Here is a 22,758-nt window from a genome sequence, read left to right as displayed (position 1 = left end):
GGGCTGATCTAGGATCTGGTCTGCCTTATGAATGGATTGGGGGGGGGGCTGATCCTACTCTAGGAAGCTTCATAGACACATGTCCTGGAATAGACTTCAAGCCTAGCTCCTCATTTTTTAAATGTAGTTTTATTTAACTTTTATTTAACTAGGCAAGTCAGTTAAGAACAAATTCTTATTTACAATGATGGCTTACCAGGGAACAGTGGGTTAACTGCCTTGTTCAGGGGCAGAATGATGGATTTTTACCTTGTCAGCTCGGGGATTCGATCCAGCAACATTTCGGTAACTGGCTCAACACTCTAACCACTAGATTACGTGCTGATCACATTAATATGCTTATTCATGTAAAAACCAACAGCAGAATTATAACGCTGGTACAGGTTTGTCCTGTTTACCAAATGATGCAGTGTACAATACACTGTATAACTCATTATTTGATCAGACATCAAATACGTCCCAAAATGGTATCCCTATATAGTGCACTACATATGACCAGAACCATATGAGCTCTGGTCGAAAGTAGTGCTCTATAAAGGGAACAGGGGGCTATTTGGGATGCTTACATAGTCTTCTCCATGTTGTTTTTTTTGTATCCTTTGCATAATGACCGACAAAACAAAGAAGTGCCTGTTGGCTTGTGCACGGACCACTGACCACTGTCCACAGAGTTTTGCAAGGGAAATGTGACCCTCCGGCTTGGCATGCAAACTCACCGCCACGTTTAGATGTACACTTTCACGTGTGCATCATCGTTGAGGATCAGTCAGAGAACATAGTTTTCATTCTTTGACGGTTCAGCAGAACGCGTGCCGCTGTTTTCCGTGATCGTGGCTATAGGTGTTAACACCAAGAAACGGGTGAGGCTCCTATATTACTTTGATTAGTATATCTGTTATCTCCATCTGACTGTCTTTCTGAATTCAGCATAACGTGGCATCATGGGGCAGCATTGTTTGTAACATGCTATATTTTGTGTGTGTGTGTGTGGGGGGGGGGGGGGGGGAATGAATTTGCGTGCCACAAAAAAAATGCAAACATGGTAATATTTGGTGTCCATTACCAAATGTAATCATTTTTAGTAAATAACAATTGAGGGTAAAACGTTCAGAACGCTGAAAATCACTGAAAGGTTTTGATGGGAACGTCTAGACAACGGCCCACAGTAACGTCCAGTCAATGTGTACGAGATGGATGCTAATGTATAATAACTGCTCACTTTTAAATGTTGTACTGAACTACGAATTAGATTTTTGCATCTGAACAGTTGAGTGTTACCACATCCAAGTTGTTGTTTTTTTGTAGCCAACACAAACACCATGGAGTTGAAGAGTTTGGTGGCTTTGGGCTTCCTGGTCATTCTTCTCGGGAGTCCTACTTGTGAGTAGAAGACCAACTTAGAAAACTAACTAAGGAAACTAACTTCGCTTACTCACCATAAATGTACTGTAGGTGTCATGTGTATTACCATCAGGGTTTGGGGTCAGTTCAAATTAAAGTCACTCAATTCAAGAAGTGATTTGAATTTAACATTTTAAAACTGGAACAACTTTTGAAATAAATAGCTTCTCTTTAGTTGTTAATTAATTCAATTTTGATTTCATTTTTTGTGTGTGACTAAATTCAATTAGAATTGATTCCAAACTTGATTACTGTATTACAATATCAAAGATATCGCTTGGCCTTCCTTTCAATGGGAAAGCAATCCAACAAGATCATGCATTGTAATTAATACAACGGTTTTGGCACAATAAAAAAGGTTCTATCTAGAACCCATAAAAGGGATTTTCAATTTTTTTCAGGAACCCAAAAGAGTTGTACCTGGCTGGGACCCAAAATCAATCAATGAAATGTATTTTAGGAAGCCCTTTTTATTGCAGCAGCTGTCACAAAGTGCTTTACAGAAATCCAGTCTAAGACCCCCAAAGAGCAAACAATGCAGATGTAGAAGCACTGTGGTTAGGAAAAACTCCCTAGAAAGGCAGGAACCTAGGAAGAAACCTAGAGAGGAACCAGGCTCTGAGGGGTGACCAGTCCTCTTCTGGCTGTGCCAGGTGGAGATTATAAGAGTACATGGCCATTAAGGCCAGATCGTTCTTCAAGATGTTCATAGATGACCAACAGGATGGAATGATAATAACCACCCAGTGGTTGTAGAGGGTGAAACAGGTCAGCACCACAGGAGAAAATGTCAGTTGGCTTTTCATAGACAAACATTCAGAGGTGGAGACAGGAGAGGGAGGGAGAGAAAGAGATTGCTTTGTAAACATGTTTCCCATGCCAATAAAGCCCATTGAATTGAATTGATTTGAGATAGATGTCCTCCTCACCCTTTTGGAATTTTTTGTTGTTGGTGTATTTGTGTTTCTATGTCTTATGTTTTCTCATTTACAGGCGCGGGAAACAATAAACAACCATCATGTGACATCATGGATTGTCTGAATAAGGATACAAATATTTTGATAGCTGACGCTGGCTTCACGGGTACCCTGAAACAATGTTGTGGTGAGTTTCATCGCAGCCTGCGATTTATGAGATACAGTGCCTTGCGAAAGTATTCGGCCCCCTTGAACTTTGCGACCTTTTGCCACATTTCAGGCTTCAAAAATAAAGATATAAAACTGTATTTTTTTGTGAAGGATCAACAACAAGTGGGACACAATCATGAAGTGGAACGACATTTATTGGATATTTCAAACTTTTTTAACAAATTGGGCGTGCAAAATTATTCAGCCCCTTTACTTTCAGTGCAGCAAACTCTCTCCAGAAGTTCATTGAGGATCTCTGAATGATCCAATGTTGACCTAAATGACTAATGATGATAAATACAATCCACCTGTGTGTAATCAAGTCTCCGTATAAGTGCACCTGCACTGTGATAGTCTCAGAGGTCCGTTAAAAGCGCAGAGAGCATCATGAAGAACAAGGAACACACCAGGCAGGTCCGAGATACTGTTGTGAAGAAGTTTAAAGCCGGATTTGGATACAAAAAGATTTCCCAAGCTTTAAACATCCCAAGGAGCACTGTGCAAGCGATAATATTGAAATGGAAGGAGTATCAGACCACTGCAAATCTACCAAGACCTGGCCGTCCCTCTAAACTTTCAGCTCATACAAGGAGAAGACTGATCAGCGATGCAGCCAAGAGGCCCATGATCACTCTGGATGAACTGCAGAGATCTACAGCTGAGGTGGGAGACTCTGTCCATAGGACAACAATCAGTCGTATATTGCACAAATCTGGCATTTATGGAAGAGTGGCAAGAAGAAAGCCATTTCTTAAAGATATCAATAAAAAGTGTTGTTTAAAGTTTGCCACAAGCCACCTGTGAGACACACCAAACATGTGGAAGAAGGTGCTCTGGTCAGATGAAACCAAAATTGAACTTTTTGGCAACAATGCAAAATGTTATGTTTGGCATAAAAGCAACACAGCTCATCACCCTGACCACACCATACCCACTGTCAAACATGGTGGTGGCAGCATCATGGTTTGGGCCTGCTTTTCTTCAGCAGGGACAGGGAAGATGGTTCAAATTGATGGGAAGATGGATGGAGCCAAATACAGGACCATTCTGGAAGAAAACCTGATGGAGTCTGCAAAAGACTTGAGACTGGGACGGAGATTTATCTTCCAACAAGACAATGATCCAAAACATAAAGCAAAATCTACAATGGAATGGTTCAAAAATAAACATATCCAGGTGTTAGAATGGCCAAGTCAAAGTCCAGACCTGAATCCAATCGAGAATCTGTGGAAAGAACTGAAAACCGCTGTTCACAAATGCTCTCCATCCAACCTCACTGAGCTCGAGCTGTTTTGCAAGGAGGAATGGGAAAAAATTTCAGTCTCTCGATGTGCAAAACTGATAAGAGACATACCCCAAGCGACTTACAGCTGTAATCGCAGCAAAAGGTGGCGCTACAAAGTATTAACTTAAGTGGGCTGAATAATTTTGCACGCCCAATTTTTCAGTTTTTGATTTGTTAAAAAAAGTTTGAAATATCCAATAAATGTCATTCCACTTCATGATTGTGTCCCACTTGTTGTTGATTCTTCACAAAAAAAATACAGTTTTATATCTTTATGTTTGAAGCCTGAAATGTGGCAAAAGGTCGCAAAGTTCAAGGGGGCCGAATACTTTCGCAAGGCACTGTATATATTTAGATTGATAGGAGCCAGGAATGATCTACAATGATACTGAAAACCGTATGTGAAATATGAAAAAACTTCTGTTTGGTCGAGCTGCAGTGGCGGGCAAGCCTGGTCGTTCCAGATTTATTTGTTGCATAGCCAATTTCTATTACCCTGTTCGGAATTAACCGATTAGACGATTCTCAACTTCCGGTGTCCAACCAATCCATAGACGTCCGATGTTGTGTCCCAAGCCTAGTATTAACCATAGACTAGCTTTTTACCAAACTATCATCTCCCTTCTTCACCAGGAAATGGATCTAAACCCATCGCAGACATATTTCAAACGGTGTGCAGTGTTTCATTCAACACTCGTCGTGGTATTCGCTTTCAGAGTGAGTATGACGCCCATGTACAACAGTTTTGCATACGGCTTATTACATTCCAACATATTTACATCTCATGTGTCTAAAATGACTTTTTTCACTTTTTGTTTACTTGGGGTTGTTAGAAGACTGCAAGGATGTGGACTTTTGTTTGCGGGAAGTAAATACATCTCATCACCTGTACATGCCAAAGAAGTACGTGAACACACAAGTGTGTGTGATGGTTGGACAGAATTGCAAGGACACACTGGACTCACTTAGGGCAAACATTACAGGTTTGAAGATGCAGTCTTTCCCTATTCATGATGCAAATGTTTTGTAACACAGGGAACATCACCTTATTCTTCTTCTTCTTGTCAAAATAATAACAAGTGCATTTTGTTACAGCTTACAATAAGAAATGGCCTTCCATCGAGTCTAAGACAAGTACGTTTTTTATGTTTTCCATTGAGATCTTCCTGTCTATGTTCAGCATGTCCATGTGTGCATATAGAAAGAGAGCGGAATACCTTTCAATCCAAGCCGTGTTATAGTTCACTATACAACCGGCAAATTTTTAAAAAGGCTTTATCCCTGAAGTTCGCGGAGAACGCGTTCACTGTAAACCAACGCACGTGTTGGTTCAACAGTAATTTACCTTTAAAAATCTGTTGAAGCGCACCATGCTATAACGCGGCTTGCATTGAAACCCTTATTTTCCATCCACAGCCGGCTGCAGTGTCTCCTGTTTCAGCATCTCTGAACATTGCAGGGCATCCGCATATGATGAAGAGGTCTGCAAAAGTAAGAACCTGCTGTATGTCCTAACCTGCCGTGACTATGTAATTGTTGAGTAATTATGAGATGCAGGGCTCCCTTGGTCTCAATGAGACTCCCCGCTAAAATAAAGATAACAAAAATATAGACTGAACAAAAGATACAAACACAACATGTAAAGTGTTGGTCTCGTGTTTTATCAGCTGAAATAAATTATCACAGAAATGTTCCATATGGGGCGGCAGGGTAGCCTAGTGGTTAGAGAGTTGGACTAGTAACCGGAAGGTTGCAAGTTCAAATCCCCGAGCTGACAAGGTACAAATCTGTCGTTCTGCCCCTGAACAGGCAGTTAACCCGCAGTTCCTAGGTCGTCATTAAAAATAAGAATTTGTTCTTAACTGACTTGCCTCGTTAAATAAAGGTTAAAAAAAAAATATTCAATTCAATATGCACAAAAAAAAAAACATTTGTCTCACTTGTAATGGACGCAAGCCTTGACTGGAAGCCAGTGGAGTGTGTGGAGGAGCGGGGTGACCAGTAGCTGTCCATTGGTAAAATCAGTGAGGAAGCCAAGCCATATTACAGCCTATGCTGTGGTAATTGCATTGTTTACTCTATAACCCATTCGTTCATACGCCATTGTGTTATCCAATAAGGCCCGTGACAACAATAAAGACAGTCACACAGTGGTGGAATAAATTCAACTACACATACAATTGTTTCATTACTAAACCAGCAGCATGCCACCCTGCATACCACTGCTGGCTTGCTTCTGAAGCTAAAAGCAGGGTTGGTCCTGGTCAGTGACTGGATGGGAGACTAGATGCTGCTGGAAGTGGTGTTGGAGGGCCAGTAGGAGGCACTCTTTCCTCTGGTCTAAAAAAAGTATCCTAATGCCCCAGACACTGCCCTGTGAAGGGTGCCGTCTTTCGGATGGGACGTTAAACGGGTGTCCTGACTCTCTGAGGTCACCAAAGATCCCATGGCACTTATTGTAAGAGTAGGGGTGTTAACCCCGGTGTCCTGGTGAAATTCCCAATCTGGCCCTCAAACCATCACGGTCACCTAACAATCCCCAGTTTACAATTGGCTCATTCATCCCCTGTAACTATTCCCCAGGTTGTTGCTGCAAATGAGAACGTGTTCTCAGTCAACTTACCTGGTAAAATAACAGATAAATAAATAACAGATAAATAAAAAACCTGGCCAGCCACATCTGACCAGTGAAGTCCACAAGGCAAATATTGCATACAAACAGTTATCTGCAGCATGTTCAAACCAGTTAATGTTTCTGACAGTTCACTAAACAACTACTGATTTAGAACCACAAAGACAACAGGAGCTCTGCCTCCGCTATTTCAATTTAAACGTCATCAACTCAACAAGGTTATTATATGCTTAGTTTAAAAATCCCCGAAGGAAACTGCTATTCATGTGTAAATACATGATTCTGACTTGTGTGGCTCAGTCGGTAGAGCATGGCGCTTGCAACGCCAAGCGTCGTGGGTTCGATTCCTGCTGGGGCCACCCATATGTAAAAGTAGTGGCCCCAGCCGACTTGTAAGTCGCTTTGGACAAAAGCGTCTGCTAAATGGGATATATTATTATTATTATATTACAAACTTGGTGTATTTGGAAAGAAAACACCTGGAAGATGATGAGGAAATGATCAGAAGATAGCTAGGAGTTAGTGGCCATGTTCTGTTATAATCTCCACCCGGCACAGCCAGAAGAGGACTGGCCACCCCACATAGCCTGTTTCTTCCTAGGTTTTGGCCTTTCTCGGGAGTTTTTCCTAGCCACCGTGCTTCTACACCTGCATTGCTTGCTGTTTGGGGTTTTAGACTGGGTTTCTGTACAGCACTTTGAGATATCAGCTGATGTATGAAGGGCTATATAAATAAATGTGATTTGATTTGACATAGTTCAGAATACACAAGATCAAGCACACACTAAATAAAAGTTTATTTTATTTTATTATATTTTATTGACGAGCTATACGTGAATTAGTGATGACTAGAGCTGGAATCACATCAGAAGACTTCCACAACATTGTGAACAATATCAGAAAAATGGAATTGATAGACCTAACAACTAGAAATGGGCAGATGTTTTAGTAAGTGGTGGCAGGTGTGGTCACGGAACGATTCCAACTGTCCCTAAACCTCCCTCAAAGTAGCAGATAATTCCAGTCCTATTACATATACACAATCCCTAAATGCTATTTGTTCTGTATAAAAGCACAATTTTTACCATATACCAAACCTCATTCAAACATTGTGGTGGTGTTATGGGTGTATCCAGGGTACATTCAAGCGTCGTTTCAACCTCTGCAAAGTGTCTTAATGTTGTGGTGGTGTCGGGGGCATACAGGGGATATAGATGTGATGACTACAACGCATAAGCAGGCAACATCATATTTTTGATGCATAAAGATATATTCACTGACTGAACATTCGATATTGCCATCAAGTCATACATCATCAATAGGCTAGATTTGTTCCTACCAACGTAACGATTCAATGATGTAATTAAAGCTCAAACATAGACCAAATGGAAGTTTACCTTGTAAGAAGTTTGCTGTTAGGTGAAAACGTTGTGTAAAATAAACCATGTTGACTCTCGGGGCTAGTGATCAATAACGGTAGGTCACAGGCAGACAAATAAGATATCGTCATGATGTATGGAGTCCCGGCTTTCGGTGTGTATCAACGTATTCCGTGTTTATTTTGCCATCTTGAAATGAGGTCATCGGATCGGCCTGTCTTTATCAATTCGTATGCCCATAAATGGTAGTAAGTCGTACCAAATGATTTTAAAGCACCGATCGATTGCCAAGATACTTAGCTTTCTGCAGACACCCAAATTTTGCCGATAGGGGCTACCATTCTCATAGCAGACTGAATTAAATAAAACAAATCAAATAGGGTGCCCAAATATGGAGACGATACATTTAAGAGTTAATAGACTGAAAACAAACTTAGTTGCCCCCCCCCCCTTTATCTGGCTAATTATCTTATAAATGTATTTTATCAAGTGAGGCCAAATGCTTGCTGGCATCAAGCAATCAAATGCTACAGCGGCAACAGGCTAAACTCTTTTGGTCCAGACAGCATCCGATACATAGGCCACACATACTGAAACAGTATCGCTCTGATGATTTCTCCGGTGAGATTCAGCGACTCGCAAATTGACGAAAAAATTATTAAAACACAAAGAGAGAGAGATGTAAGATTAATTATTTTATCATTTGAATGTATTTTATTGGTCAAAATATTTGAGGAAGCCTGGCTTCCCATGGCATCCATGTATACACACGCAGAGGATGACATGGGAGAACACCAGGCGATCTGCAGCGTTCTGGATGAATTGCAAGGGGTTTGATGGCACAAGCATGGGAGGCCCAGCCAACAGCGAGTTGCAGTTGTCCAGATGGGAGATGACAAGTGCTTGGATTAGGACCTATTTACTACTCACTGTACTGTAATTCAAACACAGCAGCGTGCTCTTGGTGGAATGTGTTAGTTTATAAATGGTCAGTCTCTGCAGAGCTGTGGTGAAGTGGTAACACTCCCTGGCACAGGTCACATATATAAGACTCCAAACTGGAGGTCAGGGTTCAATTCCTTCCCACTTGCTCTCCTTCTCCCCCTCTTGATTTCCTTTCTGTCTAAATACAGCGAGAACCCTTCAAAAATTATATATTAAAGAGAAATGCTGTGTTTGTTTTTTTTACATATCTTCTTAGACTCCAAAATCAAAGAGAAGTTCATCATCAACGTAACAGCACCAGGGAGCTTGTGTGTCAACTGTTTTGAACCATTCAAGGACCCCGTGGAAAAGTTGCCTCCTCCAGCAATCTTTGACACGGGAAGTGGAGTTCACATCGATGGTGAAAAGGCTTCGTAAGAATTACTCAATCATATTTATTATTATTAATTATTATTATGTCATTCATAGGGCCAGTTTCCTGGACAAAGATGACACCTAGTCCAGGAATATAAAACATGTTCAATGGAGATTATCCATTGAAAGTGGTTTCTAGGTCCAAGATTAGGTTTAATCGCTGGTCGGGAATCCACCCCTATAAAGTGTAATTTTTTTAGAGAACATATAACAGTATCCAAACAAGCACTTGCTGTCACACTTACCAGGCTTGGAAATGTACTTATTAGGGCACAAAAAAAAATCCCCTCGCAAGAACAGCTGCCCTGTGAACTAACACAAAGAAACATTGTAAATAACTGATGCTTCAATCACCTCTAGATTGAAGTGTGTGTATCGCGGTGTCACAAAGTCTCTTGTTAAACTAGAGTTCCTCCTCACAGATAATGTTAAAGACCGTGGATGTGTGAACTGTTCTAATATGTAGACTGTCATAAAGGGATCTTCAAATCCCAGCCTGGAGGTCTGGAGCCTGCTGGTTTTCTGTTCAACCTGATAACCATCTGGTGTCACAGGTCTAAAACAGTCTCTGATTCAGATGGGAAGAATGCAAATCAGCAGTGGAATTGGCTTCAAGGACCACATTTGAATATCCCTGCTATATTCTATAGATGTGTGACTGTCCTAATATGGACACTGTACTCCTCTCCACACAGGAAGGCCATGAAAGATATCGCCTCTCTGGTCAATATGATGAATGAGTCCTCAGCTTCTGTGTCGATGGGCTCGGTCACTGGGGTCGTAGTGAAGCCCAAAGAGAAGACCGACATCGAGGAAGTCTCCTTTGGCTACTCTTACAACTCCGGCATTAAGGTGGGTGGATTTCCTGTATTTCTGTATGAATGGATGGACAAAATGCTTTAAAATGCTTTAATGTCCCGTAGGCACATTTGATTTGCAACATTAGGTATTAGTCACATTTTAAAAGTTGGACAGAGGGCAGACTTTTATATCTGAGACATTAGAGGTCTGACAGGTCAACTAGGGTACGGTTGTAGCTGGGTATGGTTGTAGCTGGGTATGGTTGTAGGTGGGTGTGGCTGTAGCTGGGTATGGTTGTAGGTGGGTATGGCTGTAGCTGGGTATGGTTGTAGCTGGGTATGGCTGTACGTGTATGGTTGTAGCTGGGTATGGTTGTAGGTGTATGGTTGTAGCTGGGTATGGTTGTAGCTGGGTATGGTTGTAGGTGTATGGTTGTAGCTGGGTATGGTTGTAGCTGGGTATGGTTGTACGTGTATGATTGTAGCTGGGTATGGTTGTAGCTGGGTATGGTTGTAGCTGGGTATGGTTGTAGCTGTATGGTTGTAGCTGGGTATGGTTGTAGCTGGGTATGGTTGTACGTGTATGGTTGTAGCTGGGTATGGCTGTAGCTGGGTATGGCTGTAGCTGGGTATGGCTGTAGCTGGGTATGGCTGTAGCTGGGTATGGCTGTACGTGTATGGTTGTAGCTGGGTATGGTTGTAGCTGGGTATGGTTGTAGGTGGGTATGGTTGTAGGTGGGTATGGTTGTAGCTGGGTATGGCTGTAGCTGGGTATGGCTGTAGCTGGGTATGGCTGTAGCTGGGTATGGCTGTAGCTGGGTATGGCTGTAGCTGGGTATGGCTGTAGCTGGGTATGGCTGTAGCTGGGTATGGTTGTAGCTGGGTATGGTTGTAGCTGGGTATGGTTGTAGCTGGGTATGGCTGTACGTGTATGGCTGTAGCTGGGTATGGTTGTAGCTGGGTATGGCTGTAGCTGGGTATGGTTGTAGCGGGGTATGGTTGTAGCTGGGTATGGCTGTACATGTATGGTTGTAGGTGTATGGTTGTAGGTGTATGGCTGTAGCTGGGTATGGTTGTAGCTCGGTATGGTTGTAGCTCGGTATGGTTGTAGCTGGGTATGGTTGTATCTGGGTATGGCTGTAGCTGGGTATGGCTGTAGGGGTATGGTTGTAGCTGTGTATGGCTGTAGCTGGGTATGGCTATAGCTGGGTATGGTTGTAGGTGTATGGTTTTTGCTGTGTATGGTTGTAGGTGTATGGTTGTAGCTGGGTATGGTTGTAGCTGGGTATGGTCGTAGGTTTATGGTTGTAGCTGGGTATGGCTGTAGCTGGGTATGGCTGTAGCTGGGTATGGTTGTAGCTGGGTGTGGCTGTAGCTGGGTGTGGCTGTAGCTGGGTGTGGCTGTAGCTGGGTATGGCTGTAGCTGGGTATGGCTGTAGCTGGGTATGGCTGTACGTGTATGGCTGTAGCTGGGTATGGTTGTAGCTGGGTGTGGCTGTAGCTGGGTATGGCTGTAGCTGGGTATGGTTGTAGCTGGGTGTGGCTGTAGCTGGGTGTGGCTGTAGCTGGGTGTGGCTGTAGCTGGGTATGGCTGTAGCTGGGTGTGGCTGTAGCTGGGTGTGGCTGTAGCTGGGTGTGGCTGTAGCTGGGTATGGGTTTAAACTGGGTATGGCTGCAGCTGGCTATAGTTGGCAATAGTTGTAGCTGGGTATAGTTGTAGCTGGGTATTGCTGTAGCTAGTTATGGCTGTCGCTGGGTATGGCTGTAGCTGGGTATGGCTGTAGCTGGGTATGGTTGTAGCTGGGTGTTGCTGTAGCTGGGTGTGGCTGTAGCTGGGTATGGCTGTAGCTGGGTATGGCTGTAGCTGGGTGTGGCTGTAGCTGGGTGTGGCTGTAGCTGGGTATGGGTTTAAACTGGGTATGGCTGCAGCTGGCTATAGTTGGCAATAGTTGTAGCTGGGTATGGCTGTAGCTGGTTATGGCTGTAGCTGGGTATGGTTGTAGCTGGGTATGGTTGTAGCTGGGTATGGCTGTAGCTGGGTATGGCTGTATCTGGGTATGGCTGTAGCTGGGTATGGCTGTAGCTGGGTATGGTTGTAGCTGGGTATGGTTGTAGCTGGGTATGGTTGTAGCTGGGTATGGCTGTAGCTGGGTATGGTTGTAGCTGGGTATGGCTGTAGCTGGGTATGGCTGTAGCTGGGTATGGCTGTAGCTGGGTATGGATGTAGCTGGGTATGGTTGTAGCTGGGTATGGCTGTAGCTGGGTATGGTTGTAGCTGGGTATGGCTGTAGCTGGGTATGGCTGTAGCTGGGTATGGTTGTAGCTGGGTATGGCTGTAGCTGGGTATGGCTGTAGCTGGGTATGGATGTAGCTGGGTATGGCTGTAGCTGGGTATGGATGTAGCTGGGTATGGCTGTAGCTGGGTATGGCTGTAGCTGGGTATGGCTGTAGCTGGGTATGGCTGTGGTATCAGTATTACATAGTATTAATCCCAAACATAGTGAGGTCCACAGGAGGTTGGTGGCACCTTAATTGGGGATAGCTGGAGCAGAATCGGGGTTATGGTATCAAATCTATCAAATACATGATTTCCATGTGGTTGATGCCATTCCATTTGCTCCTTCCCAGTCATTTTTTTGTGAGCCGTCCTCCGCTCAACAACCTCTTGTTGTCCAGATACACTAACGTGTCGAAGGGTTGCAGAAATATTGAAACTTTCCCCAAATTAGTTTGTCTTCCAGAAAGCCCGGTTGGAAATTTGGAATCCTCCAAGCTATTGATTTCTGGAAAATCGAGACATTTTGGTAATGTTAGCAGATTTGTACAATCCTCTGTGTGTCTGACATTGTTCTCGTTTGTTGTTGTTCAGATTGTTGAAGATCAGAAGTCTCTGGTTGGCTTCTCCAGGTCTGTATCAGTCACAAAGGAAGCATTTGAAAAGGCCTACAACTTAAGCAACGGCAGTGCATTTGCCGGTGTTTTCAGATTCCCCAACATGTCCAAGGTATGTCTAAGACCAATGGTCCTGTCATTGAATTAAGAAAATCAAACGACAGTTGGTATGGTGCCACTAGGGTCACAGAATTCTGGTCCCAATTTTCCCAAAAATCCTGGATTACGGATTCCCTACATACTCCGTCCACTTTCCTTGAGTTTTTCAACTGGTATTTCTTGGAAAACCAGAGCATTTTGGGAAATCCTAGGGGTTGCTATGGTTGTCATGGTTATCATGTCATGGTTATCTCTCTTTCTTCCAGGATGTATACAACAGCACAGTTCTGTATAACGAAGTGGTAGCGATCGAGATGGGCTGTTTCATTGTCAATTTAACCGACAAGATAAATCTTAATTTTCGAAACGTCCATAAGGTAAATGATGATGCACTTTACTAATACCTGTTAATAAGGTACAAGTATGTGGGATGTAATGTATACAATGTCCCATACAATGTCCCACCTTTATTTAACCAGGTAGGCAAGTTGAGAACAAGTTCTCATTTACAATATGCGACCTGGCCAAGATGTACTGTAGGCTGAGGAACATGACACACAGACTGATCAAAAGGTTGAGTTCAGACCTCTTGGTGTAGTAGCTGAGGAGTTGGACTGACAGTCTCGACAGAATCACCAAGTACATTTATATGTTGCAGGAATTTAAACCTGGTGAAATGGCACTGCCACAATAAACAGAATACACAGGCAATATAAGACAAAGACTTTACACATGGAACCTGGGTGGAATCCGAGTTGGGCTAAACCCCCCCAAATTTGCTGCATTTAGTGTGAAACACAGTCTTCTAAATACTCAATGAGTACATCAGCTCAACCCATAATGCACTACTTTGTTTTCCACTAGGGGGGAGCCATTCCATCGTGCCAGTCATGGAACGGCGAAGGTATTTAGTCGCATTACATCCATTAGGAATGGCATGCTTCCATTAAGTAACCATAGCGAGTAGCTGGTAGTTTGTCGTAAGCACTATGCAAGGGCGCATCTTGGTATGCTTAAAAAAAAGACCAGGAAGTCACACTTACTGCATTTGTTGAATAAATGGATTACAGGACGACGCCACTGTTCAAGACGCATACCGGCACTCAGGCAGTGTTCAGGTACTCAGTATGTGGTATCCGATTCTCACCCTTTTCCCCTTCATAGGGAGTCAACCCAACTGGACAGACTATGGCTGTTTGACCATTGTGACAGGGGACAACATAACCTGCAAGTGTACACACCTGACTTTCTTTGCTGTGCTCATGGTAAGGTTCCCTCGTTCTCTTATAGAGTGGCAAAATGCACGTAACGTTCCCAAAATTTGCCAGGTTTTCTACAAATCCCGGTTGGTAATTCCCTCCTTATCTTAAAACTGGGATTTCTGGAAAAACTTGGAATTTTGGGAAAGTTACCAGAATTTTCCAACTCGGTTCTTTTACCATTTACTGTATTGTTGGAAGGGCCGTAAATCAACATTTCACTGTTAGTCTGTATTGTTGGGAAGGCTGTAAATCAGCATTTCACTGTTAGACTGTATTGTTGGAAGGGTCGTAAATCAGCATTTCACTGTTAGACTGTATTGTTGGAAGGGCTGTAAATCAGCATTTCACTGTTAGTCTGTATTGTTGGAAGGGCCGTAAATCAGCATTTCACTGTTAGACTGTATTGTTGGAAGGGTCGTAAATCAGCATTTCACTGTTAGTCTGTATTGTTGGAAGGGCCATAAATCAACATTTCACTGTTAGTCTGTATTGTTGGAAGGGCCATAAATCAACATTTCACTGTTAGTCTGTATTGTTGGAAGGGCTGTAAATCAGCATTTCACTGTTAGTCTGTATTGTTGGAAGGGCCATAAATCAGCATTTCACTGTTAGTCTGTATTGTTGGAAGGGCCGTAAATCAACATTTCACTGTTAGTCTGTATTGTTGGAAGGGCTGTAAATCAACATTTCACTGTTAGTCTACACCTCTTGTTTACCAAGCATGTGATAAATAACTGGATTGGATTTGATTAAATAAGGTTGCATATGCTCCAGATTGTTGCTTATTTCATTTCAATTCTAAGCAGATCTATTTGAAATAGTAAAACAATAAAGATTTCTATTGCATGAATCTGTTCATCACGAACCTGTGCTTTTTTTTTTTCAGTCCCCTCCGAACCAGACTCTCTCAGACGGTGATGTGAACTCTCTCACCTACATCACCTATGTGGGGTGTGGCGTGTCCATGTTTTTTCTGGGCGTGGTTCTCTTCTTGCACTTCCTGATAAAGTAGGTGGCTCCGCCCACTGTCATTATGGCACTGGTCACTACTTCCTGATAAAGTAGGTAGCTCCGCCCACTGTCATTATGGCACTGGTCACTACTTCCTGATAAAGTAGGTAGCTCCGCTCACTGCCTTTATGGCACTGGTCACTACTTCCTGCTAAGGTCGGTAGCTCTGGTCACTACTTCCTGCTAAGGTAGGTAGCTCCGCCCACTGTCATTACGGTACTGGTCAACAAAGCTGCATCTGAAAACATACTTGCTGTCCTCTGTCCTTGTTTCCTCAATTATTTATCAAAGCGGATTGGAGGAGGTGGTCTGAGAGAGTGTGGATATTAAACAAAGCTCTTGGCCAGCCCATCTCCACACGTAGCAATGGCCTCCATTGACCTGAAAACTTAACCACACTGCTAACTTTGAACATAACCTTAAATTAAGACCAAAAAAGGTTATTTTTGTTTTCATACAATGTTTTATGATTATAGTCAATTACGACTCAGGCCACCTAGTGGGTGTCCCTTGACCTACTAACCCCTTGAACTTTGACCTCTAACCTGTATGTGACCTTTCAGGAAGGCGAAGTCAAGCAATACCACCCAGATCCTGATCCAGCTGTTCCTGTCCATGTTCATGCTCAACATCACCTTCCTGACCAACGGGTGGGTGGCCAGTCTGCAGAGCCCACTGGGCTGTCAGGTGATGGCTGCGGCCATGCATTACTCAATGCTGGCCACCTTCACCTGGTTCGCCGTGGAGGCCTTTCACCTCTGTCAGCAGCTCTACAAGTCAGGCTCCCTCCCCATACCGCGCTACATCATGAAAGTGTGCATCACCGGGTGGGGTGAGTGATACCGATACTCAGGTTGCGATAGCTACTGTAGGTTTTGAACGAGATAAAGTTAGGGTTGTACTCTAGGTAGGGGCCGGTTTCGGGATGTTAGGTATTATGGTGTTGGGGGAGGGAGGGAGGGGGGTCAACTGAGTCAATTGAGTCTGTATTTTTTTTTTTTTTCTTTTACAAATGGTTGAAGAATTGAATAACCTACTTACCTTTTTTTTTGTTTGATCCATGTCCTCTGCCTTAGTGCTGCCCGGCACGGTAGTGATCATCCTCCTCAGTCTGGGTAAATACGGAAAACAGATCATCTACACTGACGGAGGAAAGGAGGTGTACATGTGAGTCTCGCTTATGTAATACTTGATTAACATTTGTCTTTTCAGAGGAAAATAACTTGTAGAGTCTCAGACTCAATCCGGGCTTAACCCTGTGCTTATTATCACACTGTGAAGGTCCTGGATCCGAGACATAATGAACATCAGCCACACTACATATACCCTAACTCTATAGCAACTACACTACATATACCCTAACTCTATAGCAACTACACCACATATACCCTAACTCTATAGCAACTACACTACATATACCCTAACTCTATAGCAACTACACTACATATACCCTAACTCTATAGCAACTACACTACATATACCAGAACTCTATAGCAACTACACCACATATATCCTAACTCTATAGCAACTACACTACATATACCCTAACTCTATAGCAACTACACTACATATATCCTAACTCTATAGCAACTACACTACATATACCCTAACTCTATAGCAACTACACTACATATACCCTAACTCTATAGCAACTACACCACATATACCCTAACTCTATAGCAACTACACCACATATACCCTAACTCTATAGCAACTACACCACATATACCCTAACTATATAGCAACTACACCACATATACCCTAACTCTATAGCAACTACACCACATATACCATAACTCTATAGCAACTACACTACATATACCCTAACTCTATAGCAACTACACTACATATACCCTAACTCTATAGCAACTACACCACATATACCCTAACTCTATAGCAACTACACCACATATACCCTAACTCTATAGCAACTACACCACATATACCCTAACTCTAGCAACTACACCACATATACCCTAACTCTATAGCAACTACACCACATATACCCTAACTCTATAGCAACTACACTACATATACCCTAACTCTATAGCAACTACACTACATATACCCTAACTCTATAGCAACTCACTACATATACCCTAACTCTATAGCAACTACACTACATATACCAGAACTCTATAGCAACTACACTACATATACCCTAACTCTATAGCAACTACACTACATATACCCTAACTCTATAGCAACTACACTACATATACCAGAACTCTATAGCAACTACACTACATATACCCTAACTCTATAGCAACTACACTACATATACCCTAACTCTATAGCAACTACACTACATATACCCTAACTCTATAGCAACTACACCACATATACCCTAACTCTATAGCAACTACACCACATATACCCTAACTCTATAGCAACTACACTACATATACCCTAACTCTATAGCAACTACACTACATATACCAGAACTCTATAGCAACTACACTACATATACCCTAACTATATAGCAACTACACTACATATAGCCTAACTCTATAGCAACTACACTACATATACCCTAACTCTATAGCAACTACACTACATATACCCTAACTCTATAGCAACTACACTACATATACCCTAACTCTATAGCAACTACACTACATATACCCTAACTCTATAGCAACTACACTACATATACCCTAACTCTATAGCAACTACACTACATATACCCTAACTATAGCAACTACACCACATATACCAGAACTCTATAGCAACTGCACCACATATACCAGAACTCTATACCAACTACACTACATAGTGATGTAACTCTCCTCCATCTCTCTACCAACCACATAGTGATGTAACTCTACTCCATCTCTATACCAACCACATAGTGATGCAACTCTCCTCCATCTCCATACCAACTACATAGTGATGTAACTCTCCTCCATCTCCATACCAACTACATAGTGATGTAACTCTCCTCCATCTCCATACCAACTACATAGTGATGTAACTCTCCTCCATCTCCATACCAACTACACTACATAGTGATGTAACTCTCCTCCATCTCCATACCAACTACATAGTGATGTAACTCTCCTCCATCTCTATACCAACTACATAGTGATGTAACTCTCCTCCATCTCCATACCAACTACACTACATAGTGATGTAACTCTCCTCCATCTCCATACCAACTACATAGTGATGTAACTCTCCTCCATCTCCATACCAACTACATAGTGATGTAACTCTCCTCCATCTCCATACCAACTACATAGTGATGTAACTCTCCTCCATCTCTCTACAAACTACATAGTGATGTAACTCTCCTCCATCTCTATACCAACTACACTACATAGTGATGTAACTCTCCTCCATCTCTATACCAACTACACTACATAGTGATGTAACTCTCCTCCATCTCTATACCAACTACACTACATAGTGATGTAACTCTCCTCCATCTCCATACCAACTACACTACATAGTGATGTAACTCTCCTCCATCTCCATACCAACTACACTACATAGTGATGTAACTCTCCTCCATCTCCATACCAACTACATAGTGATGTAACTCTCCTCCATCTCTATACCAACTACACTACATAGTGATGTAACTCTCCTCCATCTCTATACCAACTACATAGTGATGTAACTCTCCTCCATCTCCATACCAACTACACTACATAGTGATGTAACTCTCCTCCATCTCCATACCAACTACACTACATAGTGATGTAACTCTCCTCCATCTCCATACCAACTACACTACATAGTGATGTAACTCTCCTCCATCTCCATACCAACTACATAGTGGTGTAACTCTCCTCCATCTCTATACCAACTACATAGTGATGTAACTCTCCTCCATCTCTCTACCAACTACATAGTGATGTAACTCTCCTCCATCTCCATACCAACTACACTACATAGTGATGTAACTCTCCTCCATCTCCATACCAACTACACTACATAGTGATGTAACTCTCCTCCATCTCCATACCAACTACACTACATAGTGATGTAACTCTCCTCCATCTCTATACCAACTACATAGTGATGTAACTCTCCTCCATCTCTATACCAACTACATAGTGATGTAACTCTCCTCCATCTCTCTACCAACTACATAGTGATGTAACTCTCCTCCATCTCTATACCAACTACATAGTGATGTAACTCTCCTCCATCTCCATACCAACTACATAGTGATGTAACTCTCCTCCATCTCCATACCAACTACACTACATAGTGATGTAACTCTCCTCCATCTCCATACCAACTACATAGTGATGTAACTCTCCTCCATCTCCATACCAACTACACTACATAGTGATGTAACTCTCCTCCATCTCTCTACCAACTACATAGTGATGTAACTCTCCTCCATCTCCATACCAACTACATAGTGATGTAACTCTCCTCCATCTCTAGGTGCTGGATCCTGGACATTGACGTGCACTACATAGTGAACATTGGCTACTACGCGCTGGTCTTCCTCTTCACTTTCACCACCTTCATCGTGGTTCTGAGCTGGCTGGTCCACCTTAAGAGCACCAAGAACAAGGTTGTTATAGTTACCAACGTACAGACATTAACATCCCATGTTAACATCCTTTTGCATAAAGGCTGAAGAATTCTAAACCTAAGGGACCGGCGATTGAGCACAAAAAGGATTGGGAAATATATACCATTAATAATTACCATTAATAATATACTGTCGGCCATCGAGCTGACGCTTTTATCCAAAGTGCCTTCAATCATGTGTGTAGACATTTTCTGTATGGATGTCTCCAACCTAGGTAGAGGACCATGAGAAAGAGGAAAATAAACAGAGTGAATTTCAGTGAACTAATCAGGAAACACATAACTGTTTTACTGTCATTCTATTCATGGAAAAAAAATTATACATACAGTGGGGCAAAAAAGTATTTAGTCAGCCACCAATTGTGCAAGTTCTCCCACTTAGAAAGATGAGAGAGGCCTGTAATTTTCATCATAGGTACACTTCAACTGTGACAAACAAAATGAGGGATTTGTTTTTTAGAAAATCACATTGTAGGATTTTTAATTAATTAATTTTGCAAATTATGGTGGAAAGTAAGTATATATATATATACACAGTATATCTACAGCCACTTCATTAATTGATTTCCTGACTGCTGTTATATTATCAATGCTCATCCTGTAGCATCTTTAGCTATCTTAGCAACGGCGATGTCCACAATAATTTGTCATTTAAAAAGACAAATGTGGCATGTGAATACAATGTTGTCCACAAATACACCAGCAGAATACAATGTTGTCCACAAATACACCAGCAGACGATACTTCTAAACTCAGCAAAAGAAAAGAGAAACGTCTTCTCACTGTCAACTGCTTTTATTTTCAGCAAAATTAACATGTGTAAATATTTGTGTGAACATAACAAGGTTCAACAACTGAGACATAAACTGAACAAGTTCCACAGACATGTGACTAACAGTGATGGAATAATGTGTCCCTGAACAAAGGGGGAGGTCAAAATCAAAAGCAACAGTCAGTATCTGGTGTGGCCACCAGCTGCATTTAGTACTGCAGTGCATCTCCTCCTTGTGGACTGCACCAGATTTGCCAGTTCTTGCTGTGAGATGTTACCCTACTCTTCCACCAATGCACCTGCAAGTTCCTGGACATTTCTGGGGGGAATGGCCCTCGCCCTCACCCTCCGATCTAACTGGTCCCAGACGTGCTCAATGGGATTGAGATCTGGGCTCTTTGCTGGCCATGGCAGAACACGGACATTCCTGTCTTGCAGGAAATCAAGCACAGAATGAGCAGTATGGCTGGTGGCATTGTCATGCTGGAGGGTCATGTCAAGATGAGGGAGGAGGATGTCTTCCCTGTAACACACAGCGTTGAGATTACCGGCAATGACCACATGCTCAGTCCGATGATGCTGTGATATACTGCCCCAGACCATGACGGACCCTCCACCTCCAAATCGATCCCACTCCAGAGTACAGGCCTCGGTGTACAGGCCTCACCCATGCGACTTGTCAGTGAAGAGCACTTTTTGCCTGTCCTGTCTGGTCCAGTGACGGTGGGTTTGACCTGCCTTACAACAGGCCTACAAGTCATCAGTCCAGCCTCTCTCAGCCTACTGCGGACAGTCTGAGCACTGATGGAGGGATTGTGCATTCCTGGTGTAACTCGGGCAGTTGTTGTTGTTGACATGTACCGATCCTGTGCAGGTGTTGTTACACGTGGTCTGCCACTGCCAACCGTCTGTAAACTGTTAGTGTTTTAACGACCGTTCCACAGGTGCATGTTCATTAATTGTTTATGGTTCATTGAACAAGCATGGGGAAACAGTATTTAAACACTTTACAATGAAGATCTGTGAAGTAATTTGGATTTTTATGAATCCTCTTTGAAAGACAGTGTTTAGTTCTATTTGATGTCAACAGAGTAAATCCCTGCTAAAACAGCCGACAAATTGTTCAATTTTTGGTGTAAGGACTCTATGACATCAGGTTCTATATCTACAGTCAGTAACCTTGTGATCCTAACCCTGGATCAGGCCCAGCAGCAGGGGACAGGCACCAAGGACATAGTGACTGTGATGGGGCTGTGCTGTCTGCTGGGAATCACCTGGAGTTTTGCCTTCTTCGCCAACGGGGTCCTCAAGGTTCCCTCCTTCTACATCTTCACCATCCTCAACTCGTTCCAAGGTAGGTTATTAAGACAGATATGAGATCAACTAATATTACAATTTATAAACCGATCAAAAAAAAATAAAAAGGTATGCTTGAGATATATGGATTGTAATATCATTCATTTTTTACATATGGACACACGCACTATTGGTATGTGTAGTAACCAGTCTCCCACCGTCTCTCACTAGGTTTCTTTCTGTTCCTCTACTACTACAACACCAGTAGAGTAATTGGGGAGACCACCAAGGACAACAGCACCAGTAGCAAAAGCTCCACAATGTCCGTCACAGTCACCACCTTGGAGAACCCTTACTTTGACCTAGGTCAAACAATCAAAACTAATCCCCAATCCTAGACAGTGGAGGCTGGTGAGAGGAGGACGGATCATAATAATGTCCAGAATGGAGAAAATATGTGTTTTGATACCATAAAAAAAAAAAATATATATATATATAATATATTATATATATATTTGTTCCAGCTGTAAATATGAGCCCGTACTCTGATGTAAAGTACCACCACTGACAGTGGAAGTCCAAGAGAAATTATACTCTTCACAGAATTATAGTTCTCAGAAAAAAAAACCAATCTCTGAGCGTATGGACATTTTGCAGCTTTTAACTCGTATTGTAGAATAGACCAAGGTGACTGTACCCCTCCTGGTAATCCATAGATCTTTACTGACTTCACCCCCAGAATTTGGTAAATATTGATTTAAATTTTTTATTTTTGTTTTGTTTTAAAAAGAGATGAATCAGAATTGTTTTGCTTTCTTTAAATCTAAATAAATCTGTGAACTATGATTATTACATGGAGCTTAAATAAAATTAAATGTATGCGTTTGCA

The 22,758-nt window shown here is 42.3% G+C and overlaps 1 protein-coding gene across 2 annotated transcripts; it reads left to right on the top strand.

Annotated features, from left to right (window-relative positions):
- The first annotated feature begins 641 nt into the window (after positions 1 to 641).
- On the top strand, positions 642 to 22,758 carry LOC135557966 (adhesion G-protein coupled receptor G6-like). 2 transcript variants are annotated; one of them, XM_064991704.1, is made up of 19 exons: positions 642 to 860; positions 1,306 to 1,380; positions 2,395 to 2,505; positions 4,447 to 4,530; positions 4,650 to 4,796; positions 4,909 to 4,947; positions 5,230 to 5,304; positions 9,026 to 9,182; positions 9,879 to 10,035; positions 12,853 to 12,987; positions 13,241 to 13,351; positions 13,839 to 13,878; positions 14,139 to 14,239; positions 15,123 to 15,244; positions 15,811 to 16,079; positions 16,324 to 16,414; positions 19,649 to 19,781; positions 21,777 to 21,927; positions 22,101 to 22,758. In XM_064991704.1, the coding sequence occupies exons 2-19, from the start codon at positions 1,320 to 1,322 to the stop codon at positions 22,265 to 22,267; spliced, it is 2,151 nt and encodes a 716-aa protein (XP_064847776.1). In that variant the 5' UTR covers positions 642 to 860; positions 1,306 to 1,319; the 3' UTR covers positions 22,268 to 22,758. The 2 variants fall into 2 exon arrangements, with proteins under 2 accessions (XP_064847776.1, XP_064847775.1); XM_064991703.1 differs by having other exon boundaries at positions 643 to 860; positions 4,647 to 4,796.

This window comes from Oncorhynchus masou, chromosome 16 (assembly GCF_036934945.1).
Source record: "Oncorhynchus masou masou isolate Uvic2021 chromosome 16, UVic_Omas_1.1, whole genome shotgun sequence".
NCBI lineage: Eukaryota > Metazoa > Chordata > Actinopteri > Salmoniformes > Salmonidae > Oncorhynchus > Oncorhynchus masou.
The sequence above is the reverse complement of the archived record's forward strand: the minus strand, read 5'-3'. Positions and strand labels throughout refer to the sequence as shown.